Genomic DNA, 25,446 nt, shown 5'->3' with positions numbered 1-25,446 from the left:
AAAACAGAGCATCGTGGAGCTTAAGCCAGATGGACCCCAGCCAAATACAGAGCTAAGAAGAAAAATACCATATGTCAGTTTCTCTAAAAGCCTCGCTACCTAATCTCAATACAATATTACTGAGCATGAAGAGGATTTTTTTCCCCAATTTCAACCTCTGGAACACAGAAGAGAATAAAGATTACATACCCAGAGGAACCTGGGTGATCCACGTTAAAACCACACAGCAAGTCATAGGGCGGTGTCAGCTGGTATCATAGCAACAATATGACACACACAGTGCTATTTGATGGGAGGAGAATAGGCGATTCTACAGAAATTGAACAGCAGCTTCTCACTGAATAGAGTACAACTCTCCCTGAGTCTTGTCTGGAATATGGCCCCACACAGCTTTTAACAAAATACTCTCTTCTCATTTCTCAAATATCATAGAGGGGGTGTGTGTGTGTGTGTGTGTGTGTGTGTGTGTGTGTGTGTGTGTGTGTGTCTTCCTGAGTGTATGCACATGTAGAGGCCAAAGATATTTGGTATGAGCGTCTGTTGTTCTTCACCTTACTTTTTGAGACAGAGTCTCTCACTGAACCTGGAGCTGGCTAATTGGCTGCCTGGTGGTCCTGCAAGCCCCAGGGACTCTCTTATGCCTGCCTATCCAGCTATGAGGTTGCAATCCTGTAACACTGCATCTAGCTTTTTAAGTGAGTGCTGAGGATCTGAACTACAAGTCATTAGACTTACACAGCAAGCACTTTATTCATTCAGCCATTTCCCCAGACCTGAAATATACCTTTCTGTTTATTAAAATGCTATAATGAAATCCACTATAATATGCGATGATGTAAAATGCAAAGTGCTTTTAGATAGAGGACATGCCACATATGAACCAGATAAGAAGAGTTAATACACTTCAGCAGAGCTGGGAGCAGAAAAAAGAAGAGAATATATTTAGAAAGTCCAATGGAGGTCAAATGGAAACAAGAAACACTTACCTCACACACTCTAAATTATGAAGACACATTTATAAGAATGAGAAAACGATGAACTTAGAATTATAACTATCCAGAAAACATCAAATGACTTTTCCCCAATATGCTTTTAGGCTGAAGTTTTGGTTTTGTTAATATTATGTAAGACTCTTTATAGCAAAATGTTTAACTTGACTTTCAAATTAGGACTGAATAAACAAACTGAAATGACCCGTCATGCAATTTAAAAATTCAAACTCCCTTTCTAAGCACAGCAAACTCTATAAAGAGCTTCTATCAAATGAGATCTTCAGTGAGGACTGTAATTCATAAAACAGAAGCACAGGAAAACCCTATTCAATGACTGCTTTCCTCTCTACTGTCTAAGCGATCCAGTCACATTTGGTTGTGGCGAATATTCACAAGGAACTTTAAAGCTGTCCAGGTGTGAGATGCCTTCCCCTTTATTGGTTACTGCAAAAACCTATGTCCTGTATCTGCACTTCAAGCAATCACATAGTTTTCATTTTCCAAGATTGAATGGTCTAAACATTAAATAGTTGCCCAAAAATGAGATTTCAGTGCCCACTTACTGCTAATACGATTCAAATTTAATTAAAAAATCACACTGTAGCACATATTAAAATATTTTTATAAAACTACTATGTCAGGTAATCCCAGAAAATAATTTTGAACAGTGCTGGTACCCATGCAGAACTCCATATATACCATCCCGTGATGGCTTTGGTTTTAATGATACTGTCAAATAACAACAATAGCAATAATCAAATAAATCTCACATTATGCTAGCTCCCGATGGACCCCATTTCCTGTTATCTGCATCCTGCAGCCATGTTCCCTTGACTGGAAACAGACCTCCATCGTCTATTTCAGACTAACAGAATTGAGAAAAATGATGAGGAATGGCTTCCGAGATCTTTCTGGTATTGAAACACCCCCTCTTTCATCTTTTGTACTTGGGGGACACAAAGCGCGCATTCTGCAGGTAGCTCTGCCTACAGGGATCCTCATTCAAATAAAGTTTTGACTAATGTCACAGGACAGAATTTCAGGACAAATCAGAGCGAAGGATGAATAAAGTTACCAAGCTTTTCAAGCAGAAATAAGGGCTCTTACCTGGTTTAGCTGTAAGGACCAGCCAGCACTGAGCAACTCATGCACAAAGGAAAGGACAGTGTGCACTCCAGTGTTGTTCCAGGCTTCTTAACAGTGTCACATATTGTCACCTTTACAATAGCCAGATATGGGACTCCGTGGCTTCAGTTAACACGGCTCAAAGGATGTCACTCACATTATGGTTTAAATATTAAGTGAAGTTCAGAAATTAAGTACAAAAGTAAGAAGGAGTTTACTTATTTCTCATAATGCATTTCCTTTGGGTAAATGTAGCTTTGCGAGGCACATTATTTAGAAGGACAGATAAGGGAAGGTGTGTGGCTACATTACACTTACAGGTCACAAGCATTCTAGCTCTAAACACCATGATTCTTCTGTTGTTTACAACATCCCGGCTGGAGGTATCTCTTTTAACAGGGAACAGGGAAGCAGGCTTGACTTCCTTGGCTGTGTGAAGTTTCTGACCCTCAGCCCAGGAGGAAACAAAAATTCACGGTAAAGTGTTTTTGCTTTCTTCTGTATACCCTTAATTTTGCCTGTCTTTTTACCATACCACAGATGTCATGGGTAGCTCAGATTTCTTTCTTCCTATTATGTTTTAAAATAGCCCAGTGAACAGGCCTGGATGAGCACAAGACTGGAAGAGAATCTTCCAAAGCCTTCCAGACAACCCAAGCAAACCTGAAGCAGCTCTCAATTCTAGTGAAGTTCTGAGATGACTCGAGTCCTGCTTACCAACTCTGCTGTGGTCACTCACTCACTTGCTATAGAAACCCTGCGGCCATGACTACCTTTTGGAGCCTACCTTTTGGGGATGATGTGCTCTACAGAAAAATAATTAATTCAGGTTTCAGAGGAGGGTGCCACCATAAAAATCTAAAGGCAGAAGACTAAACATGATGGTGCATGCCTTTGAGCCCAGCATCTGGGAGTCAGAAGCCTGAGTTTGAGTTGAATCTAGTCTTCATAGTGAGACCAAGGCTAGTAAAGACTATAACACCCTTGCTCAAAAATAAAATAAATACAAATGTCAGAATGTTCTTAGAGCTGTATACATTAAAAGGAATGCTAGTTTGGATCACATGGTTTAGAGAATTTTGAAATTTAAGACAATCTATGGATGGATGGATGGATGGATGGATGCACGGATGGATGCATGGACTTTTTTAAAAGGTAAGAAAAAGTTCACTGGAAATTTGAAATGATGTAGCACAGACATTTCATCACTGCCCACATTTCCATGTAGCTATGTGATCCCCAGTTACTTGTAGGTACATTGAGAGTAAAAAATGCCAAATGAATTGAGTGATCCAATTAAAGAGAATTCCTAGAAAAAAAAATACTGAAAATGTCACCGGGTTTCTTTTCTTTTTTTTTTTTTTTTTTTGTAGTATGATATGTGGCATGTAGTAGGAAAAAGGTACATTGAGAGATGGATAGCTAATAAAAGAAACTCAAGACTTGATGGGTTGAAGACTTTCGGTCTCTCTAGAAAGCCAAATAATTATAAAATAAAAACGATAGCATCATGGTTGGAAATATGTCTCAGTCCTTAAGAGCCTTGTTGCTCTTACAGAAGACCCATGTCTGGTTCCTAGCACCTATATCGCAGCTTACAACAATCTTTATCTCCCACCCCACTGGAAATGACACATTGTCCTGGCTCATGTACATATATGGTATATTTACACACACTCTGGAACACACACACACACACACACACACACACACACACACACACACAAAGTGAATAGATAAATTTGAATGACAGGATAAGCTCCAAAGAAAAGGGAGAATAAACATGAAGAGTTACATTAAAAATCTGTATCAAAGCTAAAACTATCCTCAACAATAAAAGGACTTCAGGGGGAATCACTATCCCTGAACTCAAGCAGTATTACAGAGCAATAGTGATAAAAACTGCATGGTATTGGTACAGAGACAGACAGATAGACCAATGGAACAGAATTGAAGACCCAGAAATGAACCCACACACCTATGGTCACTTGATTTTTGACAAAGGAGCCAAATCCATCCAATGGAAAAAAAGATAGCATTTTCAGCAAATGGTGCTGGTTCAACTGGAGGTCAACATGTAGAAGAATGCAGATCGATCCATGCTTATCACCCTGTACAAAGCTTAAGTCCAAGTGGATCAAGGACCTCCACATCAAACCAGACACACTCAAACTAATAGAAGAAAAACTAGGGAAGCATCTGGAACACATGGGCACTGGAAAAAATTTCCTGAACAAAACACCAATGGCTTATGCTCTAAGATCAAGAATCGACAAATGGGATCTCATAAAACTGCAAAGCTTCTGTAAGGCAAAGGACACTGTGGTTAGGACAAAAGCGGCAACCAACAGATTGGGAAAAGATCTTTACCAATCCTACAATAGATAGAGGCCTTATATCAAAATATACAAAGAACTCAAAAAAGTTAGACCGGGGGAGACAAATAACCCTATTAAAAAATGGGGTTCAGAGCTAAACAAAGAATTCACAGCTGAGGAATGCGAATGGCTGAGAAACACCTAAAGAAATGTTCAACATCTTTAGTCATCAGGAAATGCAAATCAAAACAACCCTGAGATTTCACCTCACACCAGTGAGAATGGCTAAGATCAAAAACTCAGGTGACAGCAGATGCTGGCGAGGATGCGAAGAAAAGAGGAACACTCCTCCATTGTTGGTGGGGTTGCAGACTGGTACAACCATTCTGGAAATCAGTCTGGAGGTTCCTCAGAAAATTGGACATTGAACTGCCTGAGGATCCAGCTATACCTCTCTTGGGCATATACCCAAAAGATGCCCAACATATAACAAAGACACGTGCTCCACTATGTTCATCAGAGCCTTATTTATAATAGCCAGAAGCTGGAAAGAACCCAGATGCCCTTCAACAGAGGAATGGATACAGAAAATGGTACATCTACACAATGGAATATTACTCAGCTATCAAAAACAACGACTTTATGAAATTAAGAGGCAAATGGTTTGGAACTGGAAAATATCATCCTGAGTGAGCTAACCCAATCACAGATAAACACACATGGTATGCACTCATTGATAAGCAGCTATTAGCCCAAATGCTTGAATTACCCTAGATGCCTAGAACAAATGAAACTCAAGAAGGATGATCAAAATGTGAATGCTTCACTCCTTCTTTAAAAGGGGAACAAGAATACCCTTGGCAGGGAAGAGAGAGGCAAAGATTAAAACAGAGACTGAAGGGACACCCATTCAGAGCCTGCCCCACATGTGGCCCATATATATATAGCCACCCAATTAGACAAGATGGATGAAGCAAAGAAGGGCAGAAGTGTAGATCGCTCCCTGAGAGACACAGCCAGAATACAGCAAATACAGAGGCGAATGCCACAGCAAACCACTGAACTGAGAATAGGACCCCGTTGAAGGAATCAGAGAAAGAACTGGAAGAGCTTGAAGGGCTCGAGACCCCATATGTACAACAATGCCAAGCAACCAGAGCTTCCAGGGACTAAGCCACTACCTAAAGACTATACATGACTGACCCTGGACTCTGACCTCATAGGTAGCAATGAATATCTAGTAAGAGCACCAGTGGAAGGGGAAGCCCTGGGTCCTGCTAAGACTGAACCCCCAGTGAACTAGACTGTTGGGGGAGGGTGGGGGGGGAACACCCATAAGGAAGGGGAGGGAGCGAGGGGGATGTTTGCCCGGAAACCGGGAAAGGGAATAACACTCGAAATGTATATAAGAAATATTCAAGTTAATAAAAAAAATGTCAAAAAAAAAAATCTGTATCAAAGGACACCCAAGGAGCCTCATCCACACTGAGACTGGACTTGGAATTTTTGAATTTTGAGCCATAACTCATTTATACAAAAAGAAGGATTGCTTTGTGGAAGTTGCATAGGTGGTATACTTGCATGAATAAAAGTGATTCTTGACATCAATATTACTTAGTTTGTTTTACACCATCATCTGGACCTCTAAATGGATCTTCAAGTCTACTTACCATTCTCTCTCAGTGTTGAGGAAAAGCTTGGAGCTGGATTTATGACTCAGTTTATAACATTCATGAAGACCAGAGTTTGATCCCCCAAAACCCATGCAAGCAAATCAGTCAAGGATGAGATGCTTCAGAGGGTGAAAATGCTGGGCCCACGAGCCTCAGGTACTGCGTTGGATTCTCCAGAATCCACATGAAGCCAGATGCTATAGCTCCTATCTGTAATCCCAGTGCTCTTGTTAGTGAGCTAGGAGTCGGAAACAGGAGAATCCCTAGAAGTCTGACGGCCAGCAACCTTATTGTAACGCGTGGTAAAACAAGAGAAACTGTCTAAATAAGATAGAACTTACAGACTGATACCCAGAATAGTCCTATGACCTGTCCTTGCACATTCTGGCATGTGTGTCCCTGCACTCAGACATGAACATACACATAGACACAAATAAGCACACGTCACACACAATTTTTTCTTAAAGTGGATTACAATGGTGGCATCTGACCTATACATACAGCCAGACGTACACATTTACCCACCCAACACAAACATACACAACATGGCTGGACAGTTCAATCAGTATCACTGAAACTATGTTTATAACATAAAATCCCCGTAATGTAAACAAGATAAATTGCTGCATTCAAAGTTAAGTAACCAAATAATTATCATCTGTCCAACTGTAATCTGTTTATATTTATTTTAGCATTGCACCTATACTTAAGAGAGCTTATAAGCAATGTCAGAGCTCTTGTGAAGACCATTATTTATAAAAAGGTTTTGTGGTTTGTAACAAAAACCTCGATTAAAAAAAAAAAAAAAAACGCACGTTAAGTAAAATGAAATCTAGAAGATGGAGTATTTGAGTCCACTAAAGTGATTGTAATTTTTTGATTCATTTATCCTCAAAGGGAAGCAAATTACATCATTCAAATGCTTTACAGTGCCTATCCTTCACAATGACACCACAACTTTCATGGTTCCCACTCACTCCCACACTGTGTCATTTCATGTGTGAAAAATAGTTAAAGCAATATTTTCTAAATGTCAGACGGTCACAAAGCAATTTATCTCATAGGCTTGTCCCTGTAGGCTATGAGTCCATTTAGCAAAGGCTTATTAGTGAGGGAAATGACTAGCAGACAAGGTTTCAGTCTAAGCATTCATGGGCCAATGAAAACAAAGACCATCAACATTCCACTTGGAAGCATATAGCATTGTTTAAAAATAGCAATACAATTATAGTTGAAACTGAAAAGGGCCTGATTCTGGCCTTCAAGAACCACAGGCCAAGGGAGAATATTGCCTTCTCAATGCAAACTGGTATTTGGCTCTGGGCTCAGCTTCAACCACATGGTGAGTGAATTATCCATCTTGAAATGTAGGGAATTGCAAAATTTGATGTTCCCATCAGATCTGACCAGTTAGCGCATTCCTAAACCTCAAGCCTGCAGACTGCCTCACTTGAGGTCTCGCCAGCCCAGTCAACACCTGTCAAGTAAAGAGAGTTACCAAGTGTTTCTCTTCCTCTACAACAGACTTCTTAAAAGAAAACTTTACTGACTGCCTTGTATATGTAAATAGTGATGTGGGCTACATTAATGAATGACGATTGATTGTTTAATAAGATGATAGATAATAAACCAAATCTATATTGATATTTGCCTGAAGTTGTCTTCTTTTTGTGAAACATTTGTGGAAAGAGTCTAACCAAGAGTTTCTCCTTGACTTGTCCCCAAAGCCTTGAGTAGGGATCGTTAAGTTTTGTATCATGTGACTCAATGTTATTTCAGGTAGCATCTGCTTCATCTAAAAATCAACTCATCTAGTGGCAGCCTATGTCCAAAACCCTGACACACTGCCACAGATGTCAACAACTTACTTTTTAGTCTAATTTTTGTTTGAATCCTCATAGTCTAATTACTTACTTCTTAGTCTAATTTTTATTAAAGTCCTCCTTTGAATCTGACTTTCTCGGAACACATTTATGTCATTATGTGAAGCACTAAGGTCATAGAACACAGGAAGTTACACTTTGTCTCAATAGACCTCATCTTGACTTGGCAAAATGCTTATTCCTGCAAACCCCAGACTGTTCCTTAAGTCTGAAGAGATGGTCAGCATCCAGGGCCCTCAATAAAGGTTATTAAGTACCAGTCGTTGTAGAAAATAGACTCCAAAATTCTACCAGAACAAATTTATTCTCAGAACAAAAGAGGTTTGCCCTTCTTCTTTGACCATGTATGATAGACATACAGAACTTTCACTTTAAACAAGTCTAAGAATTCTACGCACCACCTCGCAGCAAACGTCACAAATATGTTTTCTCCTCCATGATAGAATACAAGCACTTTTTGGTCTAAATGAAAAGCAATAACCCTAAGTTTCTGTTGTATAAGATGTCGTTATGTATTTTTTCTTCCTAAAATAGGATCAAAAAAAAGAGAGAGAGAAAGAAAAAAAAGAAAGAAAGAAAGAAAGAAAGAAAGAGAACAAAAGAAATGAAAGTAAGAAAAAGTAAGATAACAAGAGGGCCATAAAGTTTCAGCAAAACTGGACACTAAGTTCTGAAATTGTGCCATTTAAACTTGGAGTAGTCACACCAAACACATAGAAGAAGAGGCAGCTCAGTGAGACGAAGCCCAACGCATCCATCAGCCATTGCCCAGTGTCCTAAAGAACTGCCTGTCTAATGTTCTGGACTCAAGTGAGTCCTACCAGAGTGGCCTTCATGTCACCTTTCACCTCAAAGCACACTCTCCCTTCCCCATTCCCTGTGGCTCCCTAACCCTCTTTTTGTCTTTTTTAAGAACATGCGATTCTAAGCAGGAACGATAATGCTGACCATTCACCAGCCACTACAAATCCCTTTCCAGTCTCTCCCCTACGGTGGTTCCTCTCAACACTCTGATTTTTGACCCACTTCACGTTCAGTTCATCTCCAGTCCTAATTTCCCTAAATTTTGGATTCTTTCAGGCCAGTGGCTAGAGAACAACGTTCTTTGCAAAGAAAGAAAACTAAGCAAAGTCAAGGAGAGGTTTCCTACCTCTCTGAAGCTCACACTAGAGGTTCTCTATGTCATGAATGATTTTGACATCTCAACTGATGCTTCCCTTATCCCAGAGTGGTGATGGCTGATACAACAATCACCCATCTTTTCTTGTACCCATCTTTTACATGGGACCGAATTCTTTACTTGGAGCTGCAAGAGGTATTTATAAGCTTTTATCATTTAATTAGGGAATGACTTTTATATGTTAACTATCAACAGCTACCAACTGCTTTCCTTGTTGCCCTAACAAAAGGCTTCACAGACCCAGCATAATGGAGGAGGGATTTATTAGTCTCTCCATTAGGGAAAGCACAGGCTATCACGTTCAGGTAGGCAGGGTGACGAATAGTGAGACTGGGACTCCTCACACTCCACAAACCATAGAGCATCCCTGAAATCAGAAGGAGCTATCCCTTCACTCATTCCACACAGCGGCCCACTTCTAGTAAGCCACCACTTCCTAGAAACTTCACAACCTTCTGACAACCATACTACCACCTGACAATCAACTGGTCAAATACATAGGCCCAAGGGGTAACTTTCATATTTAAACCACATGAGCATTTTTAAAGAAGCATCTCTTTTTAATTTTAAGATACACATCAATACGGAGGGCTATTTGAAGGCAATGTTCAATTGATGTTACAAGTCTTAAGCTGGTACATGGAAAAGAGTATACCTACAAAATCCACTGTCCATTTTGCACATGTAAAGAATGAATTATGGAGGCCAGTGAAGAACTCTGCTGCACAGAAGCCTCCATAGTTAATCTAAATGCAAGCTCCATTCATCTTGCACAGCACATTAAACACTGGGACACATGGAAACCTATAAGACAATTAACCTGAAGTCTACATGAGAAGCAACAGTGCCGTGAGAGGTTAACTAACTTTACATCCAAGATCACAGAGCTACGAGAAAGCACAACAGATGGATGCCCTCTGCCTCAATACTAGTCCTAGCCAATATCAAGGAACAGTGTCAGTGTCACACACTCTCTCAGTAAGCACATCTCTGTATATATCAGAGTCCGAGCTTGAACTGAACGACTTTTATTTTAAAGCAAATTAGGACCTTTGGAAAACAGAAAGGCCACAGCACAATACCTTTCTGGTCAGGCTAGGATTTTGTCCTGGTGGCAGCAAGCTTAAGTAACAAATGGGGCTTTTACATAAAACTCCTTTCTTCTAAATAATTACAACATCCTTGTTTGAATTTGGAGCATATAAAACATTGTATAACTCTTCTTCAGTGGTATGTGGTGAGCATGGTCATAACAGGGAACAGGTTTTCTGCAGAGTACACTTACTATTCTTCAACACGTGCTAGCTCCGCCTTATTCCAGACCTTCATACACACCGTCATTAGCTCAGAAGCTGCACACCTCTCATAATCTACTGTGACACAGAGGGGTTAATCAGTAACCAAACTCTAATTGTGTGTTTAAGTTGTCAAGGAAGAGCTTTTCTTTATCCAGGGTAAAGTGCACTGGCTTATGTCAGTTTATCTATTTTCCTAATGCTTGCTTAGAAACAAAGGAGGGTGTACAACTGTCAAAGAACTTAGCCAATCTCAACACAGAACCTAGGACCAATCCAGGAAGAGAAAAGATATAGATTTTCTACCTCAAAGGACAAATCAGACCATCACACAATCATCCCATAGTCCTTGTTTGTGCTAAGCATACTGTGGGTATTATTTTGATTCATACTTAGAACAACCCTGATGCAATGAGTCACTCTTATCGCCACTTTATAAATAAGAAAAAATTAGGCCCAACTTCACACAAAAAGTTGCAGAACCAGAATTTGAAACACAGTCCAGAAACCAGTCTGCTTTTAATCACATGCCCAGGATAAGAGATGAAAACACCCTTGGGGCCAAGCATGTAAAGAGGATGTTTGAAGTGGCTTAGCATTAAGATTAGAGAACCAGGGTTCTTAACCAGGGCTGCTCCTGGAATCACCTAGGGAGCATTAAAGATCGCTGGGTGAAGCCTGGGCTCCACCCCCACAGATGGGATTTAATTGATGTGGGAGCTGCAAGGTGCTCCAAACGGGCAGGCTAGCCAGAGGCAGGTTGCTTGCTGGACAGGACGGCATGTGGCTCACTTGAAAGCTGCAAGAGAACGTTGAAATGTTAAATAAACACTGCACTGGACAAAGGTAGTTCCGACTTCTGCCAGCAGCATGTAATCTCTGCACCAGTCTTTGGTATACTTATGGTTGGTATGGTTGCTCAATACATAGATTCTTGGTAGATACACAGATTAATGATAGATATATAGATTATTGATAGAAGATAGATAGATAGATAGATAGATAGATAGATAGATAGATAGATAGGATAAGGTGAGATAAGGAAAGATATATAGCTATATAGATAGATGCAGAAGATACTGTCATGGATTTTTGTGGAGAAGGTCACCTGGTCTGTGAACCTTTCCACGTCATTCTCCAGCTCCAATTATGGGACTAGTGTCCAAAGAAAGGCAGCCTCCATTCAAAGGACCCTGGAGTACAGTTTATACTTCAAACGAAGAGAGCTTAACTATGCTCCCTTAACGCATGAGTGCCATTTGATACAGATACAGTCACTTCAACTTTCCCAAGAGTCATGTTTTAAAAGAAGGCCACTCAAAATTAACTCTGACCTTTATCTAAGTCAAGTTAACAGATCTGCCTCACGTAGCTAAGCAAGTCTTTATTCGGAGCTGAGGACCAAACCCATAGCTTGCTGCTTGCTAGGCAAGCGCTCTACCACTGTGCTAAATCCCAACCCCACTAAGCAAGTCTTAAACAAAGGACTAAGGAGGAAGGAAAGGACAGAGGGAGAGAAGGGGGAGGGATGGAGAGAGGGAGAGAGGGAGGGAGGGAGAGAGGGATGGAGGGGGAAGGGAGGGTGGGTTTCAGGTGCTGGCAGTAAAGTAGACTGCAGACCTACAGTTTGCTCTATAACCCCATGGCTGTGGAGGAGAGACCGGCAGGTGGGCAAAGCCAGCCAGCCTAGCCTGAATCAATAACCCTCAGGTTCAGTGAAAGACATCATCTCAAAATGTACAGGTGGCGAGCAAATGAGAAGAGACATATGACATCAATCTATGACTTCCACACTGATGAACACCCGCATGTAGACATACATATCAAAACCAACCTAATGAATAATTTTTAAAAAGAATGAAATGAGACCCTCCGGAAGCTCACCTATGAAGGTGGTGTGTGGCACCGCAAGGTAAAATACCATCTGTCCCAGGGAAGGAAAAACAAAAGCTGCATACCTGCAGAAAATGCTCCTTATTAAATAGCATGCAGACATGTGTATGAATGTTTCTAGAGGCAATCCTGAATGCTGTTTTGAAAAGAGGCAGAAACTTTAGCCAGTTCGTGGACTAATTCCTCCTACCCAATCATTGCAACTATTGCAAGGCCAAAGCAACAGTTAAGTAACATTTCAGGGGCTCAGTAGCTATGGCTCAACAGCTCAGCCAGGCAAGTGCTTGCTTGCTGTGCAAGCTTGCAGACCTCAGTTTGGATTCCCAGGACCCGTGTAAGAACCCAGCTGTAGTGGTGTGTGCCTGCAGTCTGGGTGCTGGGGGATGCTGGGTGACAACAGAACATCCTTGGAGCTCACTGGTCAAACAGTCTGACAGTTTGGCTGAAACAATGAGATCAAAGCTGGAACTGAGTGAGCCTGTCTCAAGAAATAAGGTGGACAGTGAAAAACAAACACTGGTGCACACACACACACACACACACACACACACACACACACACATACACACACACACCAATCCCAGGTGTTAACTGATTAGTCAACTTTAAGCTCGGTTAGAGACCCCATCTCAGGAAAACAAAATAGAGATACTAGATTAAGGAAGGAAACCTCAGGCTGAAGAGATGGCTCAGTGGTTAAGAGCCCTAACTGTTCTTCCAAAGGTTCTGAGTTCAAGTCCCAGCAACTACATGGTGGCTCACAACCATCTGTAATGAGATCCATGCCCTCTTATGGTGTGTCTGTGTACTCATAAAATAAGTAAACAAATCTAGAAATCTAGAAAGGAAGAAAGAAAGGAAGGAAGGAAGGAAGGAAGGAAGGAAGGAAGGAAGGAAGAAAGAAAGAAAGAAAGAAAGAAAGAAAGAAAGAAAGAAAGAAAGAAAGAAAGAAAACAAACCTCTGGCCCTCACATGTGCACATGGGGACAAGTCAACATATGCACAAACAAACACACTAAATCTCATGAGGTAGGATTGATCTTCTAAATAAATAAGCAAGTATCCACCATTCTCATACCAACAACTCATAGACAATTTTCATACTTTAAACTTTTTTTTTAAAATATGAAACTATCAAAAACAAGCTTTCCCTTTGAAGGAAGCCCAGCCACATATTTTCATTGGCTGGAGCCAGGCAGCACCAAGAAGCTAAAAATACTTTCTTTTCTTCTAAGTTGGGACGAACAAATCAGACCAAGCAAATAATTACATATCATTTTCTCCCATCTTAAATGCCTTCCTAGAAGATGCCTGAATAGCTGGATCAAAGCAAAGGGATCTGTTTTATATTTGTATGCCCATCCACTGTCAGAAACACCCTCCCCCCTCGGCTTATTTCTGCCCAGGATGATTGAATAAGCCATATTTGCATTCACTACAAGGGTGGTCAGCCTTTAGGTAGGACTTTTTATTTCTCACTTGTTTTGTACTGGAGAGAGAGTTTTGTGAGTGTTGAAAACAAACCAGCAGAACAGGTAAAATTATTCATAAAAAAATACATACGACGAGTATATCCTTAACGAAACCACAAAGTGTTTACATGCACTCACACACACATCATCTGGACTGTAGAAACTCACAATGCGAGTCTTAACACGGAAGGATACAAGCTGCGAGCATCTTGCACAAGTTCAGTCTTCTGTGGCTGGCAAAGTGAAATTTTATGTTTCTTCTTTTTGACTTCTTAAAGTTAACTCTAAAACTCGTAAAACACACGGGGCTCTAAGGATCAGCTAAACAAAGGCTTCCCCAGGAAGACAGGTCTTTTTTGTGTGTGTGTGTGTGTGTGTGTGTGTGTGTGTGTGTGTGTGTGTGTGTGTGTGGTTTAGTTGGATCTGGAGGTAGATCCATTTCCAACTTTATGAGGAATCACTATATTGATTTTTATATTAGCTATATAAGTTTGCTTATATAATGGAGGAGTGTTCCTCTTGCTCTGCAACCTTACCAGAATGAGCTGTCACTTCTGTTAAAGACAGGTCTTTTTTAAAAGATAATTATCTGTAGGATAATCAGCAGTCCAGTAGACTTTTCCATCACACCCAACATTTCTCAAGTTAACTACTAAATGAGCAAACATAACAAAGGCAATAATAACAACACAAGTTTGCAGGTCCCACTCATGAGCCACTAGTGGATAGCCTTTTTTTTTTACCCCCTTTATAAAGAACACGGGTTAGGAAATGTCTGCACAACTCTTTATGTCTACAAACCAAGGCTTGCCTCTTGGGAAGGGATTGGCAGATGTAGCGGAAGGGCTGCTTCCCTAGATAGCAGTTGGGCCTTTGACAAGTGCTTCGGGTATGTTGTATGCACCCACCAAACCCCAGGCAGGACTACACGCTGGTGCTGTGGATTTCAAAGGTAGCTCCTGGGAGGGAGCAGGAAAACCGGCATATTATCTCCCCAAAACACACTCAGAAGCCAACATCCCCTGGGCGGCTTCCAGAGATGCATCAGAAGGTCAATGGGTGGTACCTGCAAAGCCAACTGTACACCAAGCTACTTTTCCAGCCCTAGCACCAGCTCAGAGAGAAGTTGGCTGCGCTTCCCCTTAACTGTACCTTGCAATTGAGCAGAGAGTGAGTCCTGGTGCTGCTGGTACTTGAGCGCCACTGCCTCGGCTTTGCGCAGCTGCGTCTGCAGTTCCAAGTAGAGCATCGCGCCATAGAGGAAGCCGAAGACCACCGTGAGTAGCAGCAGCGTCTGGAAGATCCGCTTCTGCTTTCGGGAGCACATCCCGTTTCCCATAGTCCCTCCTGCGCCCCGCGCTGCGGCTGCGGGAGCCGTCGTGTCCTCGGTCCTCGGCTGTGTCGGACAGCTCAGCAGCGGCCACCGCGAGAAGTAGCCGAACACAGCATGAGCAGAAGACGCGAGACACAAAAGCCGGACCAGAGGGGAAGTGGCGGCCGCTCAGACCCCGCGAGCGGTGGGGCTCCAGGTCATCGACGCCACCCAGCCAGCAGCCACCAAACTTCTGCGATGTCCGATCTCCGTGAGTGGCTGGGCCCGCGTGGAGTCCCTTTGCATACTTTAGAGCCCGCTGCCCTTCGCTACCGGTCCCCGCGCGCCGCCGGCTCGGCTTTCCCTACTCCCCACTTTTTGGCCTCGCTGTCCCCACCGTCAGACCCCGCCCCTCGCGCCGGCTCCCGCGGCTGGACTTTGTCGCTACCACTGGTAGGGGACGCGCGCCCAACAAAAGGAGCTGGCTCCCAGAGGAGTCCCCACGTATGGTCCCCCGGGATGGTAAAGAGATGGGGGACTGGTTGGTCTGGTCTGCTTAAGGGGGGCGGTGGGCTGGTGTCACTGATCTGGCAGCTCCAGCCGCCCGCCACCTCCCACCCAACTTACGTGTCACCCACGGCCCCGCTATCATGGCCAACGGGATTCCGGGAGGAAGTCCCACTCGGGCTCCCCGCTCATTGGGCCCGCGCAAGCTGCCGCTCCCTCCTTTCGAGGAGCTAATGCTGGGCTCCATTGGACGCCAGCTTTGTCCGTCCCGCCCCGGGCCGCGCCTTCCCTCTCAGCTCCGGGCAGGCTCTGAGCTCCGTGGGCCGCTCGCGGCCGCCTGGCGCCTGGGTGCGCCCACGTGGAGCCCGGATGGGTGCGGAGAGGTGGAGGAGACCGGTTGGGGGTTGGGTGGGTGAGGCTAGGGACTTGTCCTGGCCTGAGGCTTGGTGATCCTTGCGCACGTGTGCGCTTGTGTGTGCATGTATGTCCCAGGACTTGGAATGCACGTGGAGCGAGAGTACAGTGCTCATGTGCACACCAACAACCGCAAATCAGCCATGCATGCACGCTGCTTAGCTCTGCTCATTTCTTAGCCAGTATAATGAGCTCAGGTTATGAACACTATGTTCTTTGCACATTCCCTCAAGGGCTGCCTACTGACTCTTGTCCCATTAGAGGTAGTAGGCTTTGTGCAAGCTTACCAAAGATAGTAGGAAGTAAGATGGGACCCTGAAGCTCACTTGACTGTCTACTTGGGGTGGGGAAATCACTTTGTTGGCAGAGGGAAAGAAATGATCTCATGTTTCCTCAGGCTGCAAATGGAATAATTTAAAAACAACTCTTACAGGCTGAAATGAGTATGCATTCATTTTCCAGTGTGTATTTCTCTTAATGGTGGCAGGAAAACATCAGTTACATTTTTAAATTACATTTTCAGGGCCAACAAAACCCACTACGTTTAACAAAAGGTTTGACAAGCATAACAACTCCAAACCACTTCAAAGAAATCCACAGTGCATTTGTTTCTTCCATGTAATAAGGGTGTGTGTGGAATTGAGGTTATGCATAAATGATAATTTTGTTTCTCTTCTTGACCTGAATTCTAAGGGAAATAAATTATTTCGGAAAAGTAGCAGTTGTGCGGTGGCACTTATCTCATTCTGCATATTTCATTCTATATAATTCTTGTGATACCTTGCCTGGGTTTTAGTCACCACCATTAATTATGGGGAGTGAGGGTTTAAAATGAAGGAAATCTGTTTAAACCAGATACATTTTCAAGACAGTCCCTGTGCTGAATGTTTGAGGTCAGCCCTGAAACCCTAGGTTAACAGGAGCCACACAGGCAGACTGGGTGATTTCTCTCACTATGGAAAATAAGCAAGACTGGTATTAGGCACTTACCTAATAAAAATCACATTTTATTGTTCAAAATGCTCTGACACTGATGCTTAGCCAGGACATTCAATTTACATGTTGGAAACAAAGAAACTGAATTTGACCAGTATGACAATAATAGTTGTATAAGTGTGAGCCTATGCCAGACCTGGTGGTACAACCTGCAACCCCAGATACATGGGAGATTGAGACAACAGGAGTCCAGAATCAGAATGAGCAATCTCGAGACATTGTCTCAGATCAAAGGTCAAAAAAGGCCTGGGGATGATAGCTTACTTTTGCAGCCACACTTACCTAGAATGTAGTGGCTACTGAGTTCCATCCCCAGTTGCAGCAAAACAAACAAACACACAACCAAAAACTAAAGTTAAAAGGAAAAGTGTCTAAAGAAACTCAGTTTTGTTCCCTAGTAATGGTGTAACTCCCATGGTCTTCAGTCTCCTGGAATTTACCGTTTACCACCAGTTAAGGTTTCCGCTCTCTGTTTTACTCACAGAAATTGGGAGAAATTAGTGGGATTTCTTTAGAATTCCTCAGAACTAAATTTGTTCAAAAGCTGTGCAAAAACTCTGCTGAAATTCACTAAGGAAATAAGATCTTCAGTAATAATCTTGGCCTATGCTTGAATATTATATTATTCTGGACACATACATGCACACACACACACACACACACACACACGGGCTGTATAGAACAAGAAGGGTGGAAAGACTGCTCAGAAATTGCATAGCACATGGTATTCTGTTATATTTCTCTGAAATTTCTTGTGCTTCCTGAATTCCTGATTCCACATTTTAAACCTCTGATTTCATAGTTTGATTCCTGTTTCTTAGGTTCTTCTTTGCCTGAAGCAGACAGCTGATTCTACAGAATATAATCAAGGCCATAAAACACAACTCAATATTTTAGTCACAAAATTTGAAAGACAAGAAAATTACTACCTGAACTTATTCATCACTTCAAATTTAAGAAGGGTTTGCAGAAGTCCATAAAATCACTAATGGCAGTGTCTTTACAATATTACATTTTCAAGGTGACCAATGCCTCTAGATTCTTGAATATACAAGTATAGAGCTTTTGAGCAGCCAACATGGGGGCATCCAGGGCCTACAAATTATATTTACATAGCACTGCCTTTGGATAGAGTTTATAATTTATGAGCTACTTAACACTGGTCTTGGAAGGTCCACTGTTAGTTGTATTTCATTTTTGTTTCTTTATTGTTTAAAAGTACTCCATAAGTAAATATCTATACATCATATATATTTACAATGCAAGCACATAGTTTGGAAATTGCAAGTATGGAAAACTTTCACCTATTCAGTATTGTGTCTAAGTCAAGAAAAAGACAATCAGAACCTTACACACGAGAAGCACTAAGATAACATTTGAGAACTTTAGCATGCTCTCTAGTTTAAGTGAATGAGGTTCAGCTGCGCTTATATTCCAAAGAGGAAAGCTTAAGAAAAATAGACTTGAAAAAGGCAGCTGATGCACAATTTGGAACAATCTAATGTATGGAAATGTAGAGTAAGTAAACTTCATTGCATGGAAATTTTTACTGAAATATCCTCACTGTAAATAAAATTTTATAGGTTTTAATAACTTGTCGGAGAAGCAAACTACACCCAACATTAGTGCTGAACATTCTACTTTAAAATTGTGTGCTTAGATGCAGGCTTGTGTTAGAATATTGTCAAGCATGTGTGAGCCTGGGGGCTCAATCTCTAGCATGTAAATATCTTAATATAATTGTAAACTTGACACACATAGAATCATTTCAAAGGAAAGACTAGTACAAACTAACCTGTGGAAAGGTTTGTGAAGGATTGTCTTTATTACTTGGTAATTGATGTAGAACAATGCAGCCCACTGTGGACTATAACATTACTACCAAGACTACCCTCCTGAGAGGCTCAGCCAGAGCACGACAAATACAGAGGCAGATGCTCACAGCCAACCATTGAACTGAGAACCGTGTCCCCATTGGAGGAGTGAGAGAAAGGATTGAAAGAGCTGAAGGGGTTTGTAGCCCCATAAGAACAATACCAACAACCAGAACTCCCAGGGACTAAACCACCATCCTAAGAGTACGCATGGACAGACCCATGGCTCCAGCTGCATACATAGCAGAGGATGGCCTTGTTGGGCACCAATGGGAGGAGAAGCCCTTGGTCCTGCTAAGGCTCTACTCCCCAGTGAAAGGGAATGTCAGGGCAGGGAGGCAGGAAGGGGAGGGTGGATGGGTAGGAGTACACCCTCATAGAAGAATGGGAGGGGGGATGGGATAAGGGGGGTTTATGGACTGGAAACAAGGAAAAGGGATAACACTTGAAATGTAAATTAAAAAATATCCAATGAAAAAGAAAACTAGCTGAGTATGAACCAGTGGACAAGCCAACAAGCTATTGTCCTTTATGGTTTTTGCTTTAAGTTCTTATCCTTACTTCCCTCAATGATGGGATATGACCTACAAATATAAGCTCTTTCTTCCCCAACGTTGCTTTTGGCCTGAAGGTTTTATTGCTGCAAGATGAAGGATTGTAGAACAGTAAATAAATAACTGGTAGCTCAATCAATAAATGTAAAACGGCTTTTAAGTTTCAATAACTCACAGTATGAATGGTGCCATGTAACAATGGCAGAAATAAATCTCTATCCCTTAAAGAACTTTCACCCCGCGTCTCATTGCCATTGCTTTCTTTATCTCCCCACCCCACCAATTTGTTGTCGCCTACTTTGTACATTCACCTCATCTCTTGTCACCTTTAAGTCCTGTTGGAGAAGTCTGTTATTTTGAAAGTTCTGTGAGAAATATGTTAAAACCTTCTTTTTCTCAAGGTTTTGTTAATGACCGGCAGTAGCTGCCAGTAGATAAACAAAGCAAAAAGGCAGGTATGGGACTGAGGGTACAACCTTGGAGTTTATTTGACTCATGTTTTGATGCTTTTCTTAGGTATGCTAATAAAAGTCTGCCTTTGTAATTTCTAACTATTTGAGGACTTAAAAGAGAGCAAAGCCCAGCCTTTAAGCCCAGCACTTGAGGAGGTGAAGGCAGGCAAGTTTGAGGCCAGCATGGTCTACAGAGCACTCTAAGAAAGACAGGTTTGGTTTCTCTGAGAAACCCTGGCTTGAAAAATCAAATACCACCACCAGCAAAAACAAAACAGAACAAAACAAATATCAAAAAGAGAAGGCCAAGGAATAATGACTAGTGAATCCCAGTAAGTCAAATCCTTTTCAATAGAAACTAGAGCAAGACTGCTCAATGGGTAGAGAATTGGTCAGGTATATCCTGAGCCCTGAGTTCCAATTTCCAGAACCAAAGATAGCAGAGTTGGTAGCACCCATCTATAGTTTCTGCATGATTGGAACACAGTAATGGGAGATTCCTCAGAATCTCACAGGCTTAACCTGGTGTAGCTGGTACAAAATGACACCCTCTTTCAAAAATGGTGAAGGGGGAAGACCGACACTTAAGGTTGTCCCTTGACCTCTGTATGAATATTGTGGAACTCAAATGCATAAAACTCATCTAGCCCAAGCAACCACACATAAATAACATTTTAGAAAATGTGTTTAAAAACAAACCTATCATGTGTAACTATGACGATAAACAACCTGAGAACAGACAAGCAATGACTTTTTTTCACAAGGCTTGACCGTTTCTACTATACAGTTCCTGAAAATAATCCTTGCCTGTCGTAAAGATGCGTGGGGACATTTCAAAGGTGGCTGGAGACGAACAGTGCCAGGTCCAAGCCTCATTTAGTCTCACATTATCTGCCACATCATGAGTAAGTCAGTAATTATTAAGACAATTAGTGCCAGAGTTTATAAAATGAAAAAATATTTCTGTGTGCTCTGTATGGTTCATCAAAACCCCAGAGGGATCAGACACTAGATTGAACTAAAAGCTATAGCGGCATCTCTCCATATCTGGATGATCTTGGAAATCCATATTTTATTTTTAAAATTATGCTCCAGTTTGCCAATTAAAATGATAATGCTACTCCCTAACTGGGCATCATCTTTCCTACGCTGATGAAACGTGATTTCACAGTACAGGGATTTATACATAACTTATATTCATAAAAGCTGGACTTCTACTTCATAGGTTACAATGAGGGACTGACATTTTCAGTAGATATTACATCTCAACTTTCTAAAAATAGCTACTATGTTTAGCCTGTGGTGAAGGTAGGCAGAGGAAGGTGGATGGATGTCCTGACAGAATGAAGTGGGGCCCTTGTTGCAAAGAACATGCAGGTGTGAGGCTTATTCTTTAATGCTGGAAAGACTGAAAGGCTTGAAAGTTAAATAGTTTAAAGAAAAAGAACAGGAACAGAAGTGGCCTCGTGGTGTAATCACGAGTCCTAAGGAAAGCAGCTTCATAGGCATGACAATTAGCATAAGCAGTTGGTTAATTAGAGTTGGTGAAAGCCGACGATCATTAAATCATTAAAGTGACACTTAGACACCTCAAAACATATATGTGTATGCCTTTTAAGTTTTCCTTTAATGTGAGGTCAAGCCTTTGCTTGCCTGTCTGAATGCATCATTAGGTGAAACTCAGCTTTGCCTTTTCAGGCATGGTGTGTCACTCACAAATTCTACATGCTGCTTCCCTGAGCAGTCCTTGGTAACACGATTTCAGTGTTAAATGAAGCCAGATTTCAAGCATTATGGTTTTTGTGCTCTTATTTTTCAGCTAATTTGGCTGCAATTTTCAACACATTACTAGTTACTGCGGAGCTTTTCAAAGCATTCATCTAAATGTCTATAGAAACACCTATTTTTTACCCCTATATTTCTTACTTTACATAATACTAAATTGTACCACACAATTAAAATGGCAAGTGCAATTGTGTAATTACCAGCAGCCTATACCTAGCTCAGTAGGAAAATAAAGGCTGAAAGTTTATGTGCCAGAGGTCTTCTGGAGAGAATTCATATATTTGTCCACCCAGTAGGAAAGAATCTCCATTAAACAAGTAAGTTGCTTTGTTTTGTTAAGTCCTGCTATTATTCTTTTAAATTACAGCTAAAGAGGAGTCTAATGGAAAAAAGTGTGTGTGTGTGTGTGTGTGTGTGTGTGTGTTTGTGTGTGTGTGTTTGTGTGTGTGTGTGTTTCTGTGGTGGTGGTGGTTGGGTAGGATAACAAGATGATGCAGAAAGAAAAGGCACTTACTTTACTATCAAGCCTTATGACCTGAGTTTGATCTCCAGGACTCACATGGTAAGAAGAAAGAATTGATTCGCAGTAATAATAGTCTTCTGTAACAACAAGCATACCATGGCACCTGCATGGAAAAATAAATAAATAAATAAATAAATAAATAAATAAATAAATAAATGGAGGGAGGGAGGAAGGAAGGAAGAGAAGTAGGTAAAAACACAAAAGAAATAGGAAGAGAACTCTTCAAGGGGAAGGGATGTTGGTGTTGCTCATAGGAAAGAAAATGAAAGCCTTTAAAAACAAAGTCAAGTCTATCACTAAGCTAGACAACTGAAATGAATTGAGGAATAAAAGGATAAAGGGTACATAAAGTAATAGTCATGGAAAGTTGGCTCCTAGACTGAAAAGAGAAAAAACTACATGTAGCTTCAAGAAGAAACTAGCTTGAGACAAAGTTTAGGATTTTGTTTATAAGTTTTGCTTCTGGTTTTGCTTTTGACTGATAGATAGTATATGCTTGTTGATTTGCAGAAAAGAAGTAAGTATAAAGTAAAATTGGGCAGATTAACGATGTCAAGCATTACATTTGGAGATTCGAAGAAGATGTCCCTGATCCTTTGGGTCAGCTGCCTATTTCCAGCAACACATGCTACCAAGAATCCTCCATGCTCACTCTGGACATGAAACCACAAAATCCATGTCTGATCACTATACCCAGCAAAACTATCAATCACAATAGACAGAAAGTAAATCATTCCATGATAAAACCAAATTTGAGCAGAATATATCTACCAATCCAGTTCTACAGAAAAGAACAAAAGGAAAATGTAGTTTGAACACGTTAACCACACTGCAGAAAGCAAAAGAATAAATATACCCAAACCATCTAATGAAAATGTAGGGCAATCCACAAAACAACAAAATAGCAGGAATAAATACATACTGCTACTGACACCACCAAATATTAACAGTATCAAATTCCAGATTAGAAAACTCGGCCCATTCTTTTGCTGCATCCAAGAAGCACACCTTATTATAAAGAATAGATGTTGCCATAAGGTAAAAGGAAGGAACAAGAAACTCCAAGTAAAAGAACCCAAGAGACAAGATGGTGATGCCATTTTAATGTATGAAGAAAGACACTATAAACAGAAATTAATCAAAAGAGATAGAGAAAGATACTAGATACTCACCAAAGAAAATAAACCCACCAAGAATATACTGTAAATCTAAATAAACATTTATAGACAAAACACATGGACATCCAAGTTCATAAAGGAAGCATTACTACAGCTGGAATTACATGTTTGTCCACACAGTTATTGTGAGTGATTCCAATAGCCAATTCTTGACAATCAACAGATCTTTCAGTTAAAAACTAAACGGAAGAATGTTGGAGTTAAATAATGTCACTAATTAAATGGCCCTAGCAGATATTTACAGAGCATTTCACCCAAGCACAAAGGAATATATCATCTTCTCAGTAGTTCATAGAACTTTCTCAAAATTGACCACATACATGATTGCAAAGCAAGTCTCAAAAGATATAATAAAATTTAAATATTGTGTCACTTTACCTTATGTTAAATCTGAATAACAGCAGAATGCTTGCAAATTCTTAAAAACTGGAAAACTCACTACAAAATGAAAAATAAGTAAAGACATATATTAATAAATAAATTTAAAACTTTTTAGAATTGCGTGAAAATAAAACACAGTGTACCCAAACGTCTGGGAAACAAATTAGGAGTTGCTAAGAGACAAGTTCATACCACTTAGTAAATACAGAAAAAATGTTGGAGAGATCTCATACTAAGAACTTAAGGCCACTGCTGAAGACTTTAGAGGAAAAGAACTAACAACATAAGTAAGTATATAGCAAGAAATAATCAAGCTGGGAGATGAAATCAATAAAGTAAAGGCCAAAATATCAATACAAAATCAATGAAACTAACAATTGATTCGTTGAGAAAATGAATAAGATAGAAAAATCTTTAGCCCAATTAACTAAAAGATGGAGAATTAAGATCCAAATTAATAAAACTATAAATAAAAAGAGAAACATAACAACAGATATCAAGGAAATCAAGGGGGTATAGTTTAAAAATCTGTATTCCACCACACTGAAAAATCTAAAGTAAATAATTATATATATAATTTAGCATATCATATATATATGTATATATGATGTACTAAAGTTAAATCTGGGTCAGATAAGCTATTTAACCTATTTCCACCATATAAAGACTGAAAGACAAATTATACAATCATTTCACTAGAAGGAGAAAAGGCTTTAGACAAAATCCAATATCCCTTCAGGATAGTAGACTTAGAGTGACTGAGAGTTCAAGTAACATACCCCCATGTTAACTAAAAGGCAATTTATAACAAGCCCATAGTCAACATCAACCTAAATGCAGAGAAACATAAAGCAGTTTAACTGAAATCAGGAAAAAGACAAGGATGCCTACTCTCTCTCTATGTACTATATAAGTCAATATAATACTTAAAACCTCAGCTAGAAGTAAGACACCTGAAGGTGATCAGGGAGGTAGATACAAATAAGAAAGGAAAAAGCCAAAATTTCTTTATGTAGATGCAGATGATATGGTTTCACACATAAATGACTGGAAATCCTACCAGGGAACTCCTACAAATGATAAACACTTTCAGCGAAGTAGCAGTAGACAAAATTTACTCACAAAATCAGTAGCCTTATTATACGTAAATGTCAAGTGGACTGAAAGTGAAATCAGGAAAACGACAAAGTACACTCAAAAAATATAGAATAACTTTGGAAGTTCTAGCCAAGCAAGTGAAAGTCTTATATGATAATTTTTTAAGATATTGAAGAAAGACGTGGAAGAAATCAGAAGATGGAAAGACTCCCCATGCTCATGAATTGGTAGGATTAATATAATGACAATATTATTCTTCTTCCAAAAGCAATCTACAGATTGCATGCTATACCTATCAGAACTCCAACACAATTCTTTAGAGATCTTGGAAAAACAATTCTCAGCTTTGTAAGAAAACACACACGTACAATGTACACACACACACACACACACACACACACACACACACAGAGAAAGACAGAGAGAGAGAGAGAGAGAGAGAGAGAGAGAGAGAGAGAGAGAGCGCAAAAACAGGACAGCTAAAATAATACTGAATAATTTTTAAAATGTCAACCCTAACCTCTAGTTGTAACAGAAATAT

General features: G+C 40.6%; 1 protein-coding gene across 2 annotated transcripts in view; it reads right to left on the bottom strand.

The window, feature by feature from the left end:
- Golim4 (golgi integral membrane protein 4) overlaps positions 1 to 15,981 on the bottom strand; it is an 84,216-nt gene extending 68,235 nt beyond the window's left edge. For both annotated transcript variants that reach the window (XM_032898232.1, XM_032898233.1), the window contains exon 1: positions 14,984 to 15,981. In XM_032898232.1, coding sequence (XP_032754123.1) covers positions 14,984 to 15,170 — 187 coding nt within the window. In that variant the 5' untranslated portion in view covers positions 15,171 to 15,981. The remainder of the gene's footprint in view (positions 1 to 14,983) is intronic.
- Positions 15,982 to 25,446: the final 9,465 nt, after the last annotated feature.

The sequence above is a fragment of the Rattus rattus genome, chromosome 3 (genome assembly GCF_011064425.1).
Source record: "Rattus rattus isolate New Zealand chromosome 3, Rrattus_CSIRO_v1, whole genome shotgun sequence".
Classification (NCBI taxonomy): domain Eukaryota; kingdom Metazoa; phylum Chordata; class Mammalia; order Rodentia; family Muridae; genus Rattus; species Rattus rattus.
Note: the sequence above shows the minus strand (reverse complement) of the source record. Positions and strands in the feature narration are given on the sequence as shown.